Source organism: Malaclemys terrapin, chromosome 1 (genome assembly GCF_027887155.1).
Source record: "Malaclemys terrapin pileata isolate rMalTer1 chromosome 1, rMalTer1.hap1, whole genome shotgun sequence".
Lineage (NCBI taxonomy): Eukaryota > Metazoa > Chordata > Testudines > Emydidae > Malaclemys > Malaclemys terrapin.
The window spans coordinates 4,625,613-4,645,515 of NC_071505.1; the positions used below are offsets into that span (position 1 = coordinate 4,625,613).

Here is a 19,903-nt window from a genome sequence, read left to right on the forward strand (position 1 = left end):
GGCCAGCGCACTGGGGAAACTGAGTCACGGGCCCAGTAGGGAGAGCGAGGTGGTGGTGGTGTGTGGGTGTCACTGCTGCCCCCTGCTGGACAGAGCATGTCACTCTGGAGCGGAAGGCGCCGGGTTCTGCCATGCAGGCGGCTGGCAACGGGCAGGAGTACTGCTGCAAGTGCTACCCAGGTAGGGCAGGGAGCTCCCCGGCCTGGCTCGGCTCTCACCACCTTGCCCCTCTCTCTGCAGAAGGCACGGAGGAGCCGGTGAAGGTGCGGGAGGTTGGCGAGGGGGTGTACGAATGTGACTACTACCCCGTGGTGCCTGGCAAATACGTGGTGGCCATCTCCTGGGGTGGCTACAGCATCCCCCGCAGGTAAGGGACCGGCCCACGCCCCTTGTCGGCCTGGCGCTTGGGGCTGGGGCCAAGACTGGAGCCCTGTCTGCACTAGTGCCGGAGTCTTGCACGCGCGTGTGAAGCGGGAGGAGGAGCTCGGAGCGCCCTGGTGGCACCACCTGCCCAGGGTCGTTCTGTGCTCTGGAGCCAGGGAGTGGCCTGAGCCCTGGCACGCTCGTTACACTAGTGGTGTCACGGTCACAGAGCAGCAGCCTGGCCGCCCGGGGTCCCCTGGCTCTGACCCCCTGTCTCCTTCGCAGTCCCTTCGAAGTGCAGGTGGCGCCGGAGCCTGGCACCCAGAAAGTCAGGGCCTGGGGCCCGGGCCTGGAGACTGGCATGGTGGGCAAATCAGCCGACTTCGTGGTGGAGGCAATTGGCACCGAAGTGGGGACACTGGGTAAGAGAGCAGGCAGGGGGCCTGGGGGGAGGGAGGGATCTGAGGGAGGGATCTATGGGGAGCGAGCGGCTCAGGGCAGGGAGGGATCTGAAGGGTGTGGACGGCGGGGCCCCGGGGGGAGGGAGGGATCTATGGGGAGTGGGCGGCGGGGCCCGGGTGAGGGAGGGATTCGGGAGAGCGGGCGGCGGGGCCCAGTGGGGGCAAGGGATCCGGGGGAGCAAGTGATAGGACCTGGCAGCGTTCGCCATTGTCCCAGTAACTCGTGGGCTGCGGGGGGCAGCTGCAGCATGGGGGGGAGCCCTGGCCCTGCCGCTGACGCTGGCCTGCGGCTCCCTCGCAGGCTTCTCCATCGAGGGCCCGTCGCAGGCGAAGATCGAGTGCGACGACAAGGGGGACGGGTCGTGCGACGTGCGCTACTGGCCCACGGAGCCCGGTGAATACGCCGTGCACGTCATCTGTGACGACGAGGACATCAAGGACAGCCCCTTCATCGCACACATCAAGCCGGCCACCAACGAGTACTTCCCAGAGAAGGTAGAGCCTCCCCAGCCCTGCCTGGCCTCCCCAGCCCCTGCCCCTGCCACTTGAGCTGAAGGAGACTCTCCATTAGCTCTGTGCAGTACGGGGCCTATGACACGTCATCTGCAGCTGGACCTTTCTGATGCCTGTCTGCTCCCCCACTCCGGCTTGTCCCCTCTCCCCCTGCTATTCCAGGTGTTGGGGTCCCCTCCCCCAGGAACCCGGCTCAGGGGGGGGTCTCAGGAGACAGGGACAGAAGGAATTTTAAAAAACTTTGGCCAGACTGAGTTCTCCCGCTCTCCCGTGGCAGGTGAAAGCCTTCGGGCCTGGCCTGGAGCCCACCGGCTGCATCGTGGACAAGCCGGCGGAGTTCACCATCGACGCACGGGGAGCAGGGAAAGCCGAGCTCAAGATCTACGCCCAGGTAGGAGGGGCCCCGGCGGGGGTCTCAGCGCGGGGCACCTCGTTGGGACCAGCCCTGGCAGGGCATCTGGGGCAGTGCCCAAGGGCCAGTCCCTGCTGAGGACCAAAGCGTTGTGGGCTGCGCTGCACCGTGGGGCGCACTGTGGGAATTTCACTGCCGGCATCGGCCACTGCTGGAGACCGGGCTAGATGGGCCCAAGGTCAGGTCTGATGCAGCTGGGGGCTGGGAGACTGGGTTAGATGAACGTAAGAACGATCCAGCCCCGTATCCTGTCCGCTGACAGTGGCCAATGCCAGGTGCCCCAGAGGGAATGAACAGAACAGGGAATCATCAAGTGATCCATCCCCTGTCGCCCATTCCCAGCTTCTGGCAAACACAGGCTAAGGACACCATCCCTGCCCCTCCTGGCTAATAACCGTTGATGGACCTATCCTCCATGAATTTATCTAGTTCTTTTTTGAACACTGTTATATAGTCTTGGCCTTCACAACATCCTCTGGCGAAGAGTTCCACAGGTTGACTGTGCGTTGTGTGAAGAACGAGGTGGACGAGGCTTTCTTCTGGCAACTAGCAGAAGTTGCTAGATCACAGGCCCTGGTTCTCATGGGAGACTTTAATCACCCTGATATCTGCTGGGAGAGCAATACAGCGGTGCACAGGCAATCCAGGAAATTTTTGGAAAGTGTAGGGGACAATTTCCTGGTGCAAGTGCTGGAGGAACCAACTAGGGGCAAAGCTTTTCTTGACCTGCTGCTCACAAACAGGGAAGAACTAGTAGGGGAAGCAAAAGTGGATGGGAACCTGGGAGGCAGTGACCATGAGATGGTCGAGTTCAGGATCCTGACACAAGGAAGAAAGGAGAGCAGCAGAATACGGACCCTGGACTTCAGAAAAGCAGACTTTGACTCCCTCAGGGAACAGATGGGCAGGATCCCCTGGGAGAATAACATGAAGGGCAAAGGGGTCCAGGAGAGCTGGCTGTATTTTAAAGAATCCTTATTGAGGTTGCAGGAACAAACCATCCCGATGTGTAGAAAGAATAGTAAATATGGCAGGCGACCAGCTTGGCTAAACAGTGTAATCCTTGCTGATCTTAAACGCAAAAAAGAGGCTTATAAGGAGTGGAAGATTGGACAAATGACCAGGGAGGAGTATAAAAATATTGCTCAGGCGTGCAGGAGTGAAATCAGGAAGGCCAAATCACACTTGGAGTTGCAGTTAGCAAGAGATGTTAAGAGTAACAAGAAGGGTTTCTTCAGGTATGTTAGCAACAAGAAGAAAATCAAGGAAAGTGTGGGCCCCTTACTGAATGAGGGAGGCAACCTAGTGACCGAGGATGTGGAAAAAGCTAATGTACTCAATGATTTTTTTGCCTCTGTCTTCACGCACAAGGTCAGCTCCCAGATTGCTGCACTGGGCAGTACAGTATGGGGAGAAGGTGGCCAACCCTCTGTGGAGAAAGAAGTGGTTCGGGACTATTTAGAAAAACTGGACGTGCACAAGTCCATGGGGCCGGATGCGCTGCATCCGAGGGTGCTAAAGGAGTTGGCGGGTGAGATTGCAGAGCCATTAGCCATTATTTTTGAAAACTCATGGCGATCGGGGGAGGTCCCAGATGACTGGAAAAAGGCTAATGTAGTGCCCATCTTTAAAAAAGGGAAGAAGGAGGATCCGGGGAACTACAGGCCAGTCAGCCTCACCTCAGTCCCTGGAAAAATCATGGAGCAGGTCCTCAAGGAATCAATTATGAAACATTTAGAGGAGAGGAAAGTGATCAGGAACAGTCAGCATGGGTTCACGAAGGGGAAGTCGTGCCTGACTAACCTAATTGCCTTCTATGATGAGATAACTGGCTCTGTGGATGAGGGGAAAGCAGTGGATGTGTTATTCCTTGACTTTAGCAAAGCTTTTGATACTGTCTCCCACAGTATTCTTGCCACCAAGTTAAAGAAGTATGGGCTGGATGAATGGACTGTAAGGTGGATAGAAAGCTGGCTAGATCATCGGGCTCAACGGGTAGTGATCAATGGCTCCATGTCTAGTTGGCAGCCGGTTTCAAGTGGAGTGCCCCAAGGGTCGGTCCTGGGGCCGGTTTTGTTTAATATCTTTATTAATGATCTGGAGGATGGTGTGGACTGCACTCTCAGCAAGTTTGCAGATGACACTAAACTAGGAGGCGTGGTAGATACACTAGAGGGTAGGGATCGGATACAGAGGGACCTAGACAAATTAGAGGATTGGGCAGAAAAAAACCTGATGAGGTTCAACAAGGACAAGTGCAGAGTCCTGCACTTAGGACGGAAGAATCCCATGCACTGCTACAGACTAGGGACTGAATGGCTAGGTAGCAGTTCTGCTGAAAAGGACCTAGGGGTCACAGTGGACGAGAAGCTGGATATGAGTCAACAGTGTGCTCTTGTTGCCAAGAAGGCTAACGGTATTTTGGGCTGTATAAGTAGGGGCATTGCCAGCAGATTGAGGAACGTGATCGTTCCCCTTTATTCGACATTGGTGAGGCCTCATCTGGAATACTGTGTCCAGTTTTGGTCCCCACACTACAAGAAGGATGTGGAAAAATTGGAAAGAGTCCAGCGGAGGGCAACAAAAATGATTAGGGGTCTGGAGCACATGACTTATGAGGAGAGGCTGAGAGAACTGGGATTGTTTAGTCTCCAGAAGAGAAGAATGAGGGGGGATTTGATAGCAGCCTTCAACTACCTGAAGGGGGGTTCCAAAGAGGATGGAGCTCGGCTGTTCTCAGTGGTGGCAGATGACAGAACAAGGAGCAATGGTCTCAAGTTGCAGTGGGGGAGGTCCAGGTTGGATATCAGGAAAAACTATTTCACTAGGAGGGTGGTGAAACACTGGAATGCGTTACCTAGGGAGGTGGTGGAGTCTCCTTCCTTGGAGGTTTTTAAGGCCCGGCTTGACAAAGCCCTGGCTGGGATGATTTAGCTGGGAATTGGTCCTGCTTTGAGCAGGGGGTTGGACTAGATGACCTCTTGAGGTCCCTTCCAACTCTGATATTCTATGATTCTATGATTCTAAGGAATACTTCCTTTTGCTTGTTTTAAACCTGCTGCCTATTAATTTAATTTGGTGACCCCTAGTTCTTCTCTTATGAGAAGGATTAAATAACACTTCCTTCTTTACTTTCTCCACACCAGTCATCATTTTATAGACCTCAATCATATTCCCCCCTTAGTCGTCTCTTTTCCAAGCTGAAAAGTCCCAGTTTTATTAATCTCTCCTCATATGGAAGCCGTTCCAGACCCCTAATCATTTTTGTTGCCATTTTCTGTAACTTTTTCATTTCTAATATATCTTTTTTGAGATGGGGGAACCACATCTGCACACAGTATTCAAGGTGTGGGCGTAACATGGATTTACATAGAGGCAATATGATATTTTCTGTCTTATTATTTATCCCTTTCGTGATGATTCCCAACATTCTGTTCACTGTTCTGACGGCTGCACGTTGAGTGGCTGTTTGCAGAGAACTCTCCACCATGACTCCAAGATCTCTTTCTTGAGTGGTAACAGCTCATTTAGACCCCATCATTTTGTCTGTGTAGTCGGGATCATGTTTTCCAATGTGCAGTACTTGCATCTATCAACATTGTATTTCATCTGCTAGTTTGCCGCCCATGTGACGGGATCTCCGGGGTGCAGCCTGGAACTGTGGGACCACTGTGCCCCCTTAACTCTCCAGCCTGCCCAGTACTGAAGTCAGGCTTACTGGCCTGTAATAGCCGGGATCAGCTCTGAAGCCCTTTTTAAAAATTGGCGTCACATTCGCTATCCTCCAGTCATCTGGTACAGAAGCTGGTTTAAATGATAGGTTACAGACTGCAGTTAGTAGTTCTGCAATTTCATGTTTTAGAACTCTTGGGTGATACCATCTGGTGCTGGTGACTTATTGCTGTTTAGTTCATCAATTTGTTCCAAAACCTCCTCTGTTGACACCTCAGTCTGGGACAGTTCCTCAGATTTGTCACCTAAAAAGCATGGCTCGGGTTTGGGATTCTCCCTCACATCCTCTGCAGTGAAGACCGATGCAAAGAATTCATTTAGTTTCTCCGCAATGGCCTCGAGTGCTCGTTTAGCACCTCGATCGTCCAGGGGCCCCACTGGTTGTTTAACAGGCTCCCTGCTTCTGATTTACTTAACAAATGTTTTGCTGTTAGTTTATGAGTCTTTGGCTAGTTGCTCTTCAAATTCTTTTTTGGCCTTCAGAATTATACTCTGCCGCTTGACTTGCTAGAGTTTCGGCTCCTTTCTATTTTCCTCACTAGGATTTAACTGCCAATTTGTGAAGGATGCTTTTTGCCTCTGCCACCTTTACTCTGCTGTTTAGCCACAGTGACACTTTTTTGATTCTCTTACTGTGTTTTTTTTAATCTGGGGTTTACGTTTCATGGGAGTGACTATTAGGGTGTTTTTGAATAGCTTCCATGCAGCTTGCAGGCATTTCCCTTTGGGGGCGGTTACCTTTTCATTTCCACTGAACTTGCTTCCTCATTTTTGTGTAGCTTCCCGATCTGAAATTAAAGGCTGGGTGGGCTTCTTTCGTGTTACCCCCCAGCCCCCACAGGGATGTTACAATTCATCACACTATGGTCGCTACTACCAAGTGGTCCAGCTCTATTCACCTCTTGGGTCAGATCCTGGGCTCCACTTAAGACTAAATCAAGCATTGCCTCTCCTCGGGTGGGTTCCAGGACCAGCTGCTCCAAGAAGCAGCCATTTAAGGTGTCAAGAAACTTTATCTCTGAATCCCGTCCCGAGGTGACATGTACCCAGTCAATACGGGGAGAGTTGAAATCCCCCATTATTACTGAGATTTCTATTTTTATACCTTCTCTAATCTCCCTGAGCATTTCACAGTCACTGTCGCCACCCTGGTCAGGCGGTCAGTAGCACATCCCCACAGCTATACTCCGATTATTCCAGGCTGGAATGTCTATCCAGACAGTCTATGGGACAGTTTGATTCATTTGCGATTTTTTACTATGAAATGATAAAATCTTTACTGGAAAATCAGTTGGGCCCATGGAGTGAAGCAGCAGGCAGGCAGGCGGGATGCCGGGCCGGATGGGCCCACGGTGGGAAGCGGTGGGCGGGCAGGCGGGATGTCGGGCCAGACGGGCCCATGGTGGGAAACGGCGGGTGGGCGGGATGCCGGGCCCATGGTGGGAAGTGGCGGGCGGGCGGGATGCCAGGCCAGACGGGCCCATGATCTGATCTGAGTTAGACCGGCCATAAATCCAATCCAATGTGAGGAATCCCCCAGAGCACATGGCACTAGCAGGTTGCCAGCCAGAGCCCCGTCCTGTGTGGTACCAGGTGCACAGGGAGAAGCAGAGGTTCCTCCGGGGAGCAGGAGGGGTGGCTCTCTCTGGCCCGCAGGGTGGGCGCACAGCCTGGGGCGGGGGTGACCTTTGCCGTCTGGTGCCCACCGTGTGGCTGAGCTCCCATTTGTGCCCGCAGGACGCCGAGGGCTTCCCCATCGACATCAAGATCAAAGACAACGGTGACAACACCTTCCACTGCGTCTACGTGCCCACCAAGCCCATCAAACACACCATCATCATCTCCTGGGGCGGGGTCAATATCCCCAAGAGCCCCTTCCGGGTGAGTGACCCCGCCTCTCGCTGGCCCTCCGCTGGGGGACTGAGCGGCGCCCAGCCAAGCTCCTAGAGGAGCACCGAGGCAATGGCAGAGCGCTGAGGGGGCTCTGGATTCAGGGGGGATCCCAGCCCCCACGTGGCTTGGAGATCCCCCCCTTCCTGGCAGTGTCCCAAAGGAGCTGGCCCAGCCTGCCAAGGATGGAGCGGACCCCTCTGGGTGTGGGGTTGGGGGCTGGGGCCCCCCCGGCCAGCCAAAGCCCATGGACATGGCACGTTGCTCTCGGCAGGTGACCGTGGGCGAGGGCAGCCACCCGGACAAGGTGAAGGTGTACGGCCCTGGCGTGGAGAAGACGGGGCTCAAAGCCAACGAACCCACCTACTTCACTGTGGACTGCAGCGAGGCCGGGCAAGGTAGGGCCGGCCGAGGGGCCATGGGGTGTCCCTGCTCCTCCCTTGGGTCACTAGCTTTGCTCAGGGCACCACAGCTTTCGGGGGCCCACGTGTGTAGTGAGTGTGACGGGTCTCAGCTCGGTCTCTGGCCGGATGGGCACACCCCTAGCGCAAACGCCACCGTGTCTGTGGGGCCTGGACTGGGCAGCTTGGTCGAGGGACCGCGGGCTACATGGGGCACAGAGTGCGAGCTGCCCCTTGCCCACGTAGGGTCTCTGGGGGCAGGCCCAGGGCCGGTGCAAGGATATTTTGCGCCCTAGGCAAAACTTCCTCCTTGCACCCCTCTCCCCCCTCTCTTTCCCCTGGAGCATTGCTTATTATAAACTTTCAAAAATGAATACAGCGGAGTCGCATCTTACGCGGGGGTTAGGTTCTAAGGTCAGCGCGTAAGAGGAAAATCACGTATAGTGAAAATCACCATAAAGTACAGTAGACACAGTCTACACTAGAACAGGGGTCCTCAACCTACGGCACCCCACCTTTGGCACGCGAGCGGATTTCTTATTTTTTTTAATGGCAGACTGCGGGTCCTGGCGCCACTGAGCCCGCTGCCGGCCTGGGGTTCCGTTCACTCAGCCGGCAGCGGGCCGAGCGGGGCCGGCAGCGGGCCGAGCGGGGCCGGCAGCGGGCCGAGCGGGGCCGGCAGCCAGGACCCCGGCTGGCAGGAGCCGGCGGCCAGAACCCCAGACTGGCAGCGGGCTCTGCGGCGGCCGGGACCCGCAGCCTGCCGTTTAAAAAAAAATAATCTCGCGTGCCACCTTTGGCACACGTGCTGTAGGTTGAGGACCCCTGTTCTAGTGTAGACTGTGTGTACTGTACTTTATAGTAATTTTCACTATCTGTGGTTTTCCTCTTACGCGCTGACCTTAGAACCTAACCCCCGCGTAAGATGTGACTCCACTGTAGTGTAAACAAAAAATTGGGGGCACTGCTTTTTGGCGCCCCCAAATCTTGGCGCCCTAGATGGCCGCCTAGTTCCCCTAGTGGTTACACCGGCCCTGGGCAGGCCTAGGGGGCAATGGGGGCTGCTTGTGTCCTCCAGCCTCCTCGACCTCCTCCAGGGCTAGAGAGCAAGTCCCCCTCTGTTACCCAGCCCCCACTGCGTGCCAGTCCCCCTGCCCTGGGGCTCAGCTGGCCATTCTCCCCACGACCAGCACCCTGCATGTCAGCCCCCCCTGCGGCTGGTCTGGCTCCCCTGTGACGGGGCTGCCCCGGCTGTGTTGCAGGGGACGTGAGCATTGGGATCAAGTGCGCCCCAGGCGTGGTGGGGCCGCTGGAGGCCGACATCGAATTCGACATCATCAAGAATGACAACGACACATTCACAGTGAAGTACACGCCGCCAGGCGCCGGGCGGTACACCATCATGGTGCTCTTCGCCAACCAGGTACGGGCTGGTGCTGGGCCCAGGGCAGCGGAATGGCGCATGGGGCCATCTCCTCTCAGGGGGGCTCAGACCAGCGTCCCAAAGCCACCGTTATCCCCAGGTGCCACACAAGGGAGCAGCTCAAGGGGCTGTGTAGGGGGCTCCCTGTGACCTCTCACCCCGGCACTGGGGATCCTGGGAGGGACCTGCCATTGGCTGTTCCCTGAGCCCTCGGGGGGAGAGGGATGGGAGCCCTGGGGCCAGCACAGAGCCCATGACCGGGGGCGTCTGTGCGGCCGGAGGGGCCTGGCCAGGGCATCTCTGGGACCCACGGCTGCGAATTCACGTCCCCACTGGCGGATCCTGCCCGGCTGCCGCATCCCACCCCAGAGGGGGGCAGCATGTTGCAGCCGGTGGGCGATTGCCGGGCAGGCGGGGGGCTCCAGGAGGAGAGGCGGGAGGGTCTCTCCTTCCCTGGCCCCCCAACTCCGGGTTCCAGCCAGGCTCTCACCCCTCTCTCTCTCCTGTGCCCCCCAGGAAATCCCCACCAGCCCCTTCCGCATCAAGGTGGACCCGTCCCACGACGCCAGCAAGGTGAAGGCTGAGGGGCCCGGGCTCAGCAGAACAGGTATGGGGGGCTTGGCGGGGGGCACCGGGCTCGGGGGAGCGGGGTGGGGGCTTTGCGGGGGGCGCTGTGCTGGGGGGGCAGTGGGTGGGGGCTCGGCGGGGGGGGCGCCGTCCAGGGGGAGAGGGGCAGGGGGCAGGGGCTCGGTGGGGGGCACTGTGTGGTGGGTGGGTGGGTCCAGGGCGCCAGGGGAAGTTGGGCTGGCAGGACGCTGACCCGGCCCCTCGCTCCCCTTCCCGCCAGGAGTGGAGGTCGGCAAACCCACCCACTTCACCGTCTTCACCAAGGGCGCTGGCAAGGCCAAGCTGGACGTGCAGTTCGCTGGGGCGGCCAAGGGCCCAGCCGTGCGGGACTTCGAGATCATCGATAACCACGACTACTCCTACACCGTCAAGTACACCGCCGTGCAGCAGGTGAGGGGCCGGGACGCGTGTCAGCTGGGCACCGTCCCCTTCCAGGGCTGGGCATCGCCTCCCCACACACGCGCCAGCCGGGCACCACCCCCCTCCAGGTCTTGGCATTGCCCCCACGCACACGCACCAGCCGGGCACTGGCCCTGTCTAGGGCTGGGCATTTCCCCCCCACACATGCGCTAGCCGGGCACCGCCCCCTTCTAGGGCTGGGCATCACACCCCCCTGCATATGCCCCAGCTGGGCATCGCCCCCCTTCAGGGCTGGGCATCTCCGCCCCCCCCCTCCCCCCAAGCACACGCGCCAGCTGGGCATGGTTCCCTGCACACTCACAGCCGAGCTTTTTGGCTCCCTGCCGGGCACCGCCCGCAGTCCTTTCCCTGACTCGGTTGCTCTCTCCGCGCAGGGCAATCTGGCCGTGACGGTGACGTACGGGGGGGACCCCGTGCCCAAGAGCCCCTTCACCGTCAGCGTGGCCCCTCCCCTGGACCTCAGCAAGGTCAAAGTGCAGGGACTGAACAACAGTGAGTGGGGGCAGGGGAGCGGGGGATGGGTTGGAGGGGCTGGAAAATGCCAGGGTGACGGTTGAACGGGGTGCGGGAGGAGTGGGCACAGATGGACGGGGCACCATGAAGTGTGGCAGGTGAGTGGGCTGAGTGGCACAGTGGTGCGTGGTGGGCAAGGGGCTGGCACTGTGGGCATGGTGGGCAAGGGGGTGGCACCATAGGGTGGGGCAGTGGCATGGTGGGGTGCGCCGGGTGAGGGGGTGGCCCCACAGGGTGTGGTGAGTGAGGGCATGGCAGGCAAGGGGGTGGCACCCATGGGGTGCGGCGAATGAGGGGGTGGCACCGTGGGGCGTGGCAGGCGAGGGGGTGGCTCCGTGGGGCACACTGGGTGAGGGTGTGGCACAGTGGGGCGAGGCGGTGGTGGTGGGGCATGGGTGAGGGACTGGCACCATGGGGTGTGGCGGGCAAGGGGGTGGCACAGTTGGGGTGCAGCGGGCGAGGACTTGGCACCGTGGGGCGAGGCAGGGGCATGGTGGGGCGTGGCGGGTGAGGGTGTGGCACCATGGGGCGTGGCGGGTGAGGGCGTGGCACTGTGGGCATGGTGGGCGAGGCGGTGGGGTGTGGCGGGCGAGGGGCTGGCGGTGTGGGCGAGGGGGTGGCCCAGTTGGGGTTTGGCTGGCGAGGGCGTGGCGCTGTGAGGCGAGGCAGGGGCAGGGTGGGGTGTGGCGGGCAAGGGGCTGGCACCGTGGCGCGGCGGGCGAGGGGCTGGCACTGTGTGGCGTGGCGGGCGAGGGGCTGGCACCGTGGCGCGGCTCTGTTGCCCTGACGCTCTCGCCCTGCAGAGGTGGACGTGGGCCGGGACCAGGAGTTCGCAGTGAACACCCGCGGTGCCGGGGGGCAGGGACAGGTGGACGTGAAGATCACCTCGCCCTCTCGCCGGCCCATCCCCTGCAAGGTGGAGACGGGCACCACCAACGACATCCACACCGTCAAGTACATGCCCCCCGAGGAGGGGCCCTACAAGGTGGACGTGGCCTACGACGGGCACCCTGTGCCAGGCAGCCCCTTCTCTGTTGAGGGGGTGATGCCTCCGGACCCGTCCAAGGTGAGTGGTGGGGGCTGCCTGTGGGCCGGGCACCATCTCCTGTCGCCCTGTGACCCCCAGAGGGGGTAGCAAGCCACGGGTGGAGCTGCTCCATGCCCAGCTGCTCGGGATCACCCCGGCTCCCCCGCCCGCCGGGTCTGCTCTGGGGCTGGGGTGTGTTCACGGTGCCCCCCAGCTTCCCTCTCCACTCCAGGGGGCTGTGCTCCCGGCTCTTACACAGTCCCGCGCACGGCAGTGAGGAATTGACCCCCGTGCTCTGGTGCCAGGCAGAAAGCGGGCATTGCAGGACACAGGAGGACGCTGCCTGGCTAAGGAGATGCCAGGCAGTGTCCCAGGCTCAGAGGCCGGGGCGGAGAGCTGGGCCTGATGGGGTCCTTCCCAGCCTGGTCCCTGGGGCAGGATCCGGGATCATTTTGAGGGGCAGGGTCTGCCCCTGCCCAGCCAGGCTGGGGTACCCCCTGTACCATGCAGGGAGAGAAGACATTGCTGGCAGCTGCCCCGGAGCCGTTCCCGCCCAGCTGACGTGCGTCCGCTCCCATTTTAGGTGTGTGCCTACGGGCCGGGCCTGGAGGGCGGCTTCGTGGGCAAGCCGGCCCCCTTTGCCATCGACACCAAGGGCGCGGGCACTGGCGGGCTGGGCCTGACCGTGGAAGGCCCGTGCGAGGCCAAGATCGAGTGCCAGGACAACGGGGACGGGTCGTGCTCCGTGTCCTACCTGCCGACGGAGCCGGGCGAGTACTCTATCAACATCCTCTTCGCCGAGGCCCACATCCCCGGCTCGCCCTTCAAGGCCAACATCCAGCCGCTCTTCGACCCCAGCAAGGTGACAGCCAGTGGGCCGGGGCTGGAGCGCGGCACGGCGGGCGAGACCGCCACCTTCCTGGTGGACTGCTCCAAGGCGGGCGAGGCCGCGCTCACCATCGAGATCGTCTCCGAGGCAGGGGTCAAGGCCGAGGTGGTGATCCAGAACAACCGCGACGGCACCTATACCATCACCTACAGCCCCGCCTTCCCCGGCACCTACACCATCACCATCAAGTACGGCGGGCACGCCGTGCCCAAGTTCCCCGCCCGCGTCAACGTCCAGCCCGCCGTCGACACCAGCGCCGTCAAGGTCTTTGGGCCCGGCGTGGAGCCGCGAGGTGAGGGTCCTGTCTGTCTGTCTGTCCCCAGTCACCCTCATTTACCTGTCTGTCCCCAGACACCCCATCTACCTGTCTGTCTGTCTGTCTATCTATCTATCCCTGTACATCTCCTCTCTCTCTTTCTATCTCTCTATCCATCCCTGTATTCACCTCTCTCTCTCTGTCTGCCCCACAAGCCCCTCTATCTGTCCCCACACACGCACACCTCTCCCCCTCTCTGTCCCCATACCCCCTCCCGTATGTCCCCGTACCCACCCTCCGGGTGTGGCCAGGCCAACCTGCTCCCTCCTGCGGGGGGCTGCCTGGGGTCCTTTCCCAGACCCCGCGGCCAGTGCAGCTCTGCTGGGCTCCGGGGTGGGATGGGGGCCCCTGGGGCCCATTGCCAGGGAAGGGGGTTCCACCGAATGCCCTGGCGGGTGACACCTTGGCCAGGATGCTGGCAGCTGATTGGCACAGCCTGGGCTCCAGCGCTCCCATAGGCTGGTGCGGCTCTCTCTGGGGGGCAGCAGCGGCCCCGGGCTGGCACTCACCGCCCACTCGCTCTGCCAGGCGTCCTGCGCGAGGTCACCACTGAGTTCACCGTGGACGCCCGCTCACTCACCAAGACAGGCGGCAGCCACATCAAGGCGCGTGTCATTAACCCCTCTGGTGCAAAGACCGAAACCTACCTCACTGACAACGGCGACGGGACCTACCGTGTCCACTACACGGCCTACGAGGAGGGTAAGGAGCCCTGCCCACCGACGGGCCCCCCACAGCTCCAGCTCTGGGCCAGGCGGGTGGTAGCCCTGCACTTTCAGACCGCACTATATAGGCCCAGGGTCAGGGTAATTATCCCCAGTGTAGAGGGGGAAACTGAGGCACACCTGCGGGTGCAGCAACCGGCCTCAGGTCCTGCTATGAATCAGTGTCAGAGCTGGGAAGGCTGGGACGCCGTGGCCGAGACGGGGAATGATTTATTGCTGGGACGTAGGGAGCAGGTGCCCTGGGCCGGGCAGGCGTTCTGGTGCCCCAGGCCCTGCCAGCTGCCCTGAGGCTGTGACTATTGTTAGAGCTGCCAGGCGAGCTCTGGCCCGGGCGGGGCCCTGGGTGCACCTGTCGCCTGGGAGCTGGGTCCATGGCCCGACCCTGGCGGGGGGTGGCTGTGGTGGATTTTGGGGGTTCCTGAAGGAGGATTTCACTGGGGTGGGGGTGGGGCAGGTCCCAGCACAGCTGTGGGGGGAGGGGGTGTCCCGGGGCCTCTATACCCCATGGGGATGCCTGGGCTGGAGGGGAAGGACCCCATGTCAAACCTGGCTGGGTTTCTCATGATGGGGAGCAGAGACCAGGGTCCCCCCATCTCCAAAATCCCAGTGGGGTCTGGGGGAACAGCACCCCTTGGGGACAGAGGGCTGTCATGGCTCCCTGCCCCCTAGTTGGCATTGAGGCATTGGGGGGGGGGGCTTCCTGACCCCTGTATGGAGCTGGGGGGGATGGGGTGGGGGCAGGAGCAGTTCCTGATCTATCCCCGCCCTGTCTGGCGCACCAGGCCTGCACCGGGTGGAGGTGACGTATGACGAGGTGCCAGTCCCCAAGAGCCCGTTCCGCGTGGCCGTCGCCGAGGGCTGCGAGCCCGGCCGTGTGCGCGCCTACGGCCCCGGCCTGGAGGGGGGGCTGGTGAACAAGTCCAACCGCTTCACCGTGGAGACCAGGTACCGTCCCGCCGGGGAGAGGGGAGACCAGGGAGCCGCCGCGGTCACGGCCCAGGCCAGGGGATCGCTCCCCAGGTCCTGTTCCCACACTGCTCCCTGCCCCGTGAGGTGGGCAGCTCCTGTGGTGTGAAAGCCCCCAGAGGGGACGGGCATGGCCCTGCGGGAAGGAAGACCCCGTCTTGGCACTGCTGGCCGGCCCGTGGCCTGGCCCCGGAGGATCCGGCTGGGGAATCTGGGTAACAGCATAGGGCCAGGACAGACGCTTACTAAATGCTTCCGCCCTGATCAGCCTGTGGAACTCCCTGCCACAAGAAGCCAAGAGCTGAGCAGAATTCTAGCAAGCCCGTGCCATGCCTGGGACTAATGGGCCCCTCCCGGCTCAGAGCAGCCACACCGGAGATAACTGAGGACTGGCAGCGGGGAGGGGGCTCCCCAGGGCAGATCACCCCTTATGCCGCCTTTGGCATCAGCTGCTCCTGGTCAGAGCCCCCCTTCAGCCCCCTGACCTAGGAGCTCTGCACTGGGGGACCAGGCCCCAGTTCCCCTCCTCCCATCCTCCCATGGCCGAGGCGGAGCTGGATTTCCCGGGTGGTTGGCGGGGGCTCTGACCGGCCCTGGGCTCTCCTGGCAGGGGCGCTGGCACCGGCGGACTGGGCCTGGCCATCGAGGGGCCCTCGGAGGCCAAGATGTCCTGCAAGGACAACAAGGACGGCAGCTGCAGTGTGGAGTACATCCCCTTCACGGCCGGCGACTACGACGTCAACATCACCTTCGGGGGGCGCCCCATCCCAGGTAGGGGCTGCGGCCAGGCTGGGCCGGGGGATGGGGTCACTGTCACAGAGTCCCCGGGCGATGCTGCTCCCTACGAAGCCAGGCAGGACTCCGGGGAGTCTCCTCTCTCGGAGCAGACTGGCTCCAGGGCAAGAAGCTCACACGGCTTCACCTCCTGGGTCTGGCCTGGGAGCATTCAGCATCCTCTGCCCCACTGTGCTTCCCCCAGCGAGTCCGCCCAGAGCGACTTTTTTTTATTATTATATGGCGATATACCTATCTCCTAGAGCTGGAAAGGTCATTGAGTCCAGTCCCCTGCCTTCACAGCAGGACCAAGTACTGTCCCTGACAGATTTTTGCCCCAGATTCCTAAACAGCCCCCTCAAGGATTGAACTCCCAACCCTGGGTTTAGCAGGCCAATGCTCAAACCACTGAGCTATCCCTCCATCTTGGGGGGCGGGGAGCCCAGAGCCAGGGCTCTGGTCCTCCCCCTGAGCCCCAAGCCAGCTGAGACTGACTCGCTTCCAGCTGCCTGGCCCCTGCCCTGCCCGTTGCTCCTCCTCCGGCCTTTGTCTCGCTTCCCGGGCCAAGAGTCACCTGGTCGCATCCCCCTCCTGGGCCTCAGGTTCCGAGGGGCGGCCATAGCATCCCTGCAGGCAGCTACAGCAACCCCCACAAAGCTCACCCACCCCTATTCCCACCACCTAGACATTGGTGCAGTACACAGGGAAACTGAGGCACACACTGCATTCATGCAAAACAGTAAGACTCCCATACAACCTAACAAGGGGAAATCCCCGCTTTGTCACAGTCACAGCCAGGTTGGGCCGGGGGACAGGGGATAGGGTCACTGCGTGGGGGAGCTGGGGTTGCAGCTGGGCTGAGGGGCTGGGGCCTCGTCGGAGTGCAGCAGGGTGGCTTGGCAGGAGCTGGCTAGGGGTGTGTCTGGATGGACTGGATGCGGTGCAGGAGCTGGCGGGGGGCACCGGGCTGGCTGGGCCCCCGGCTCTGGTCCGGGGCGGGGGGCACCGGGCTGGCTGGGCCCCCGGCTCTGGTCCGGGGTGGGGGGCACCGGGCTGGCTGGGCCCCCGGCTCTGGTCCGGGGTGGAAGGTTCTGTGCTGGTTGCTGTGGTGGTTCCTGGCTGGGCTGGCAGCCCCTGGGGTGTGGGGTTCGTTCCCGATCAGGGGTGACGTCCCCCCGAAGTTAGTGTAGGCCAGGCTCCCTGCCCCTCTCTGGGAGTTGGGGTCCGGCTGCCCCCCAGTTGGTAACCGCCCCTCTCCCCACAGGGAGCCCCTTCCGAGTGCCCGTGAAGGACGTGGTGGATCCCAGCAAGGTGAAGTGCTCAGGCCCTGGGCTGGGGGCTGGCGTCCGGGCCCGCGTCCCCCAGACCTTCACCGTCGACTGCAGCAAGGCCGGGCTGGCGCCCCTGGAGGTGACGGTCCTCGGGCCCTCAGGTACCCGGAGCAGAGCCCTGGGCTGTCCCCACCACGGCTGGGCAGTGCCAGGCCGGGCATGCCAGGGCTGGGCGCAGGGTGGGAATGGGGCATCAAACCCCCTGGGGATGGCTCGTGGGGGATGGGTTGGCTCTGAGGTGGGGGGGATGGCATGGCTCGTAGGGCTGGTGTGAGGGGATGGGATGGCTCATGGGGAGAGGGGGCTTGGGGCAGCCCCTCCTACCCAGAGGTCCCCTCCCCATGCCCCCCCGTGGCGGTACCCGGGGAGGAGGGCTCCCCTGGCGCCCACACTGAGCCCGCCGGGCCCTCTGCCGCAGGCCTGGCCGAGCCAGTGGATGTGCGGGACAACGGGGATGGCACCCACAAGGTGAACTACACCCCGGCCAGCGACGGGCCCTACACCGTGGCCGTGAAATACGCCGACCAGGAGGTGCCGCGCAGGTGAGCCGGGCAGGTGGGCTAGTGTGGGGTGAGGGGGCTAGTGTGGGAGGGGGCACAAGGGCAAAGTACAATGGCCGCTGGGGCCTGGCTGGCCGGACAGCTGGCCGGATGCAGGGGGCTGGGGCAGGCTCCGGAGAAGGTCAGATTGAGTCCTAACTGGCCCGGAGTGCCAGGCTCGGGGCTCTGGCCCTGCTGGGATCGGAGCCAGGCAGGACTCTGGCGCCGGGTCTCCCCGTAGGGTCACTCCCCGCAGGGCAAGGAGCCTCCTCCGCTTCAGTGCTTCCTGGGTCTGACCTCGGAGCATTCAGCCCCCCGCTCACCCCGTGAGCTCCCCGCAGTGAGTCCACCGGGCTGGGACGCCTGGGGCAGCCTCACCCGCCCCACAGGGGCCCTGCACCCCCACTCCGCAGCCAGCACTGACGCCCAGCCAGCCTAGGGCACATGAGGTTTATATCCGTTACCAGGACACAGTATCGGCCATTCTCTGTGCCCAGGCAGCCAGTCGGCATCACACCTGCCCTCTAGGGGTCTCTGCACCGATCACACACACTTATCCCACCACCTAGACACTCCAGTAACACGTGGGGAAACGGAGGCACACAGTCTTCAGAGAAAACATTAAGAACATTCCCACTTTGTCACACTAGCAGCCCTGCCAGGCAGCCCCTCCAGCCCAGTTGTGCCCATCCCTCAACCCGGCCGTCCTGCTGGGTGCTCCCGGGGGCAGACGTATGAGAGCCGTGCCCCGGCCAGTCCTGGCCCGACACTCGCTGAGGACTCCGTGTAGACCTGGCCCTCCCCCACCCCGGCAGCAGTGGCCTCCGGCTCGGGCTGGGACGTTGCCCCTGGCTCAGGGCTACCAACTGGGCTGCTAGAACCAGCCCCCTGGGACCTGGGGGCCTAGCACCTCCCTGGGCAGGCCAGCGGAGGTGAGTGAGGGGCCCCTCCAGACCCAGAGGCCCAGCCTGGGGGCAGTGGGCTCCCGGTACCAGCGCAGCAGCAGGGCCCAGATCCTGCCCGCGCCCCTGGGGCTCGGGGCAGGGCCATCGAGTGCCAGTGCATGGAGCAGGTCCAGGCTTGGGGGGTGGGTTCCCCCTCGGATCGGTGCTGGCCCGGCCCAGCTCTGACTTTGGCCTGTCCACTTCCAGCCCGTTTAAGATCAAGGCGCTGCCGGCTCACGATGCCAGCAAGGTGCGGGCCAGCGGGCCAGGCCTCAGTGCCGCGGGCATCCCCGCCAGCCTGCCCGTGGAGTTCACCATTGACGCGCGCGACGCTGGTGAGGGGCTACTCACCGTGCAGATCCTGGTGAGTGCTGGCACGGCTCTGGGGTGCTCTGCAACTGGGGGCTGGGGCCCAAGGCTCTGATGGGGGGGTACCAGGCTGGGGAGGTCACAGCTTTGATGGGGGTGGGGTACCAGGCTGGGGAGATCACAGCTCTGATGGGGGGATGCTGGGCTGGGGGGCCCATGGCTCTGTTGGAGGGATACCGGGCTAGGGGGGCCCATGGCTCTGTTGGGGGGGGTACCGGGCTGGGGGGGTCATGGCAGTGATGGGGGTACGTCCCTGAGCACTAGCTCCCTTGGGGGTGGCAGGGAGGGCGCCCAGGCCAGGCTCTGCCCACTGCCCTGGGCTGGGGAGCTGAGTGGCTGTGACCCGTCTGTGCCCGGTCAGGATCCCGAGGGCAAGCCCAAGAAGGCCAACATCCGGGACAACGGGGACGGCACCTACACGGTGTCCTATGTGCCCGACCTGACGGGGCGCTACACCATCACCATCAAGTACGGTGGCGACGAGATCCCCTTCTCGCCCTTCCGCACCCTGGCCCAGCCCAGCGGCGACGCCAGCAAGTGCCTGGTCACAGGTGGGTCCTGCTCCACGCAGCTCCCGGCCCCGGCCCCTGCCCCATGCGGCTCCCAGCTCCTACCCCACGCAGCCCCCCCCCCCACGTGCCCTCCGACCCACGCCCCATGCGCCCTACGGTCTCCGTGCCACCGGACTCCGCCCCACATGGCCCCCGGCCTCTGTCCCATGCACTCTCTGTCCCCCCCCCCCCCCAAAGTGGCCCCTGGCCCCTGCCTCATGCACCCTCTGGCCCCCCTCCCCATGCAGGCCCCGGACTCTGCCCCATGTGCCCTCCAGCCCCTGCCCCACGCAGCCCCCGGACTCCACCCCAAGCAGCCTCCTGCCCCCCCCAGGCTCCCAGACTCTGCCCCATGTGGCATCCCGATCCCCCGTCCCATGCGGCCTCTGACCCCCGCCCTACATGACCTCCGCCCCATGCGGCCTCCAGCACCACCATGTGGCCTCTGTGCTTCTGCCCCCCCGACCCCCACCCCACATGGCCTCTGGCCTCTGCCCCTCACTCCCGAACCTCAGCCCCTGCCCCATGGCCGGCCGCGTTCTCACAGGTTTTCCCTCCCTCTTTTTGCAGTGTCCATTGGGGGCCATGGACTGGGTAAGTCCTGCTCTGTGCTGCTGTGGGCGGCTCTGGCCATTGTGAGCTGTGGGGGGGACCTGGGACTGACACCCCGCCCCCAATTCCTGCACAGCCAGGCTAAGCAGGGCAATGCGGCCGGAT

General features: G+C 62.3%; 1 protein-coding gene across 2 annotated transcripts in view; it reads left to right on the forward strand.

Moving 5' to 3' along the window:
• FLNC (filamin C) overlaps window positions 1-19,903 on the forward strand; it is a 52,528-nt gene that overhangs the window by 18,814 nt on the left and 13,811 nt on the right. For both annotated transcript variants that reach the window (XM_054011645.1, XM_054011733.1), the window contains exons 10-29: window positions 241-367; window positions 649-785; window positions 1,126-1,319; window positions 1,615-1,728; window positions 7,219-7,362; window positions 7,646-7,769; window positions 9,035-9,195; window positions 9,712-9,802; window positions 10,043-10,212; window positions 10,617-10,734; window positions 11,559-11,821; window positions 12,366-12,963; window positions 13,516-13,689; window positions 14,495-14,657; window positions 15,289-15,449; window positions 16,717-16,884; window positions 17,202-17,325; window positions 18,474-18,630; window positions 18,997-19,186; window positions 19,757-19,780. In XM_054011645.1, the coding sequence (XP_053867620.1) occupies window positions 241-367; window positions 649-785; window positions 1,126-1,319; window positions 1,615-1,728; window positions 7,219-7,362; window positions 7,646-7,769; window positions 9,035-9,195; window positions 9,712-9,802; window positions 10,043-10,212; window positions 10,617-10,734; window positions 11,559-11,821; window positions 12,366-12,963; window positions 13,516-13,689; window positions 14,495-14,657; window positions 15,289-15,449; window positions 16,717-16,884; window positions 17,202-17,325; window positions 18,474-18,630; window positions 18,997-19,186; window positions 19,757-19,780 (3,402 nt within the window). The remainder of the gene's footprint in view (window positions 1-240; window positions 368-648; window positions 786-1,125; window positions 1,320-1,614; window positions 1,729-7,218; window positions 7,363-7,645; window positions 7,770-9,034; window positions 9,196-9,711; window positions 9,803-10,042; window positions 10,213-10,616; window positions 10,735-11,558; window positions 11,822-12,365; window positions 12,964-13,515; window positions 13,690-14,494; window positions 14,658-15,288; window positions 15,450-16,716; window positions 16,885-17,201; window positions 17,326-18,473; window positions 18,631-18,996; window positions 19,187-19,756; window positions 19,781-19,903) is intronic.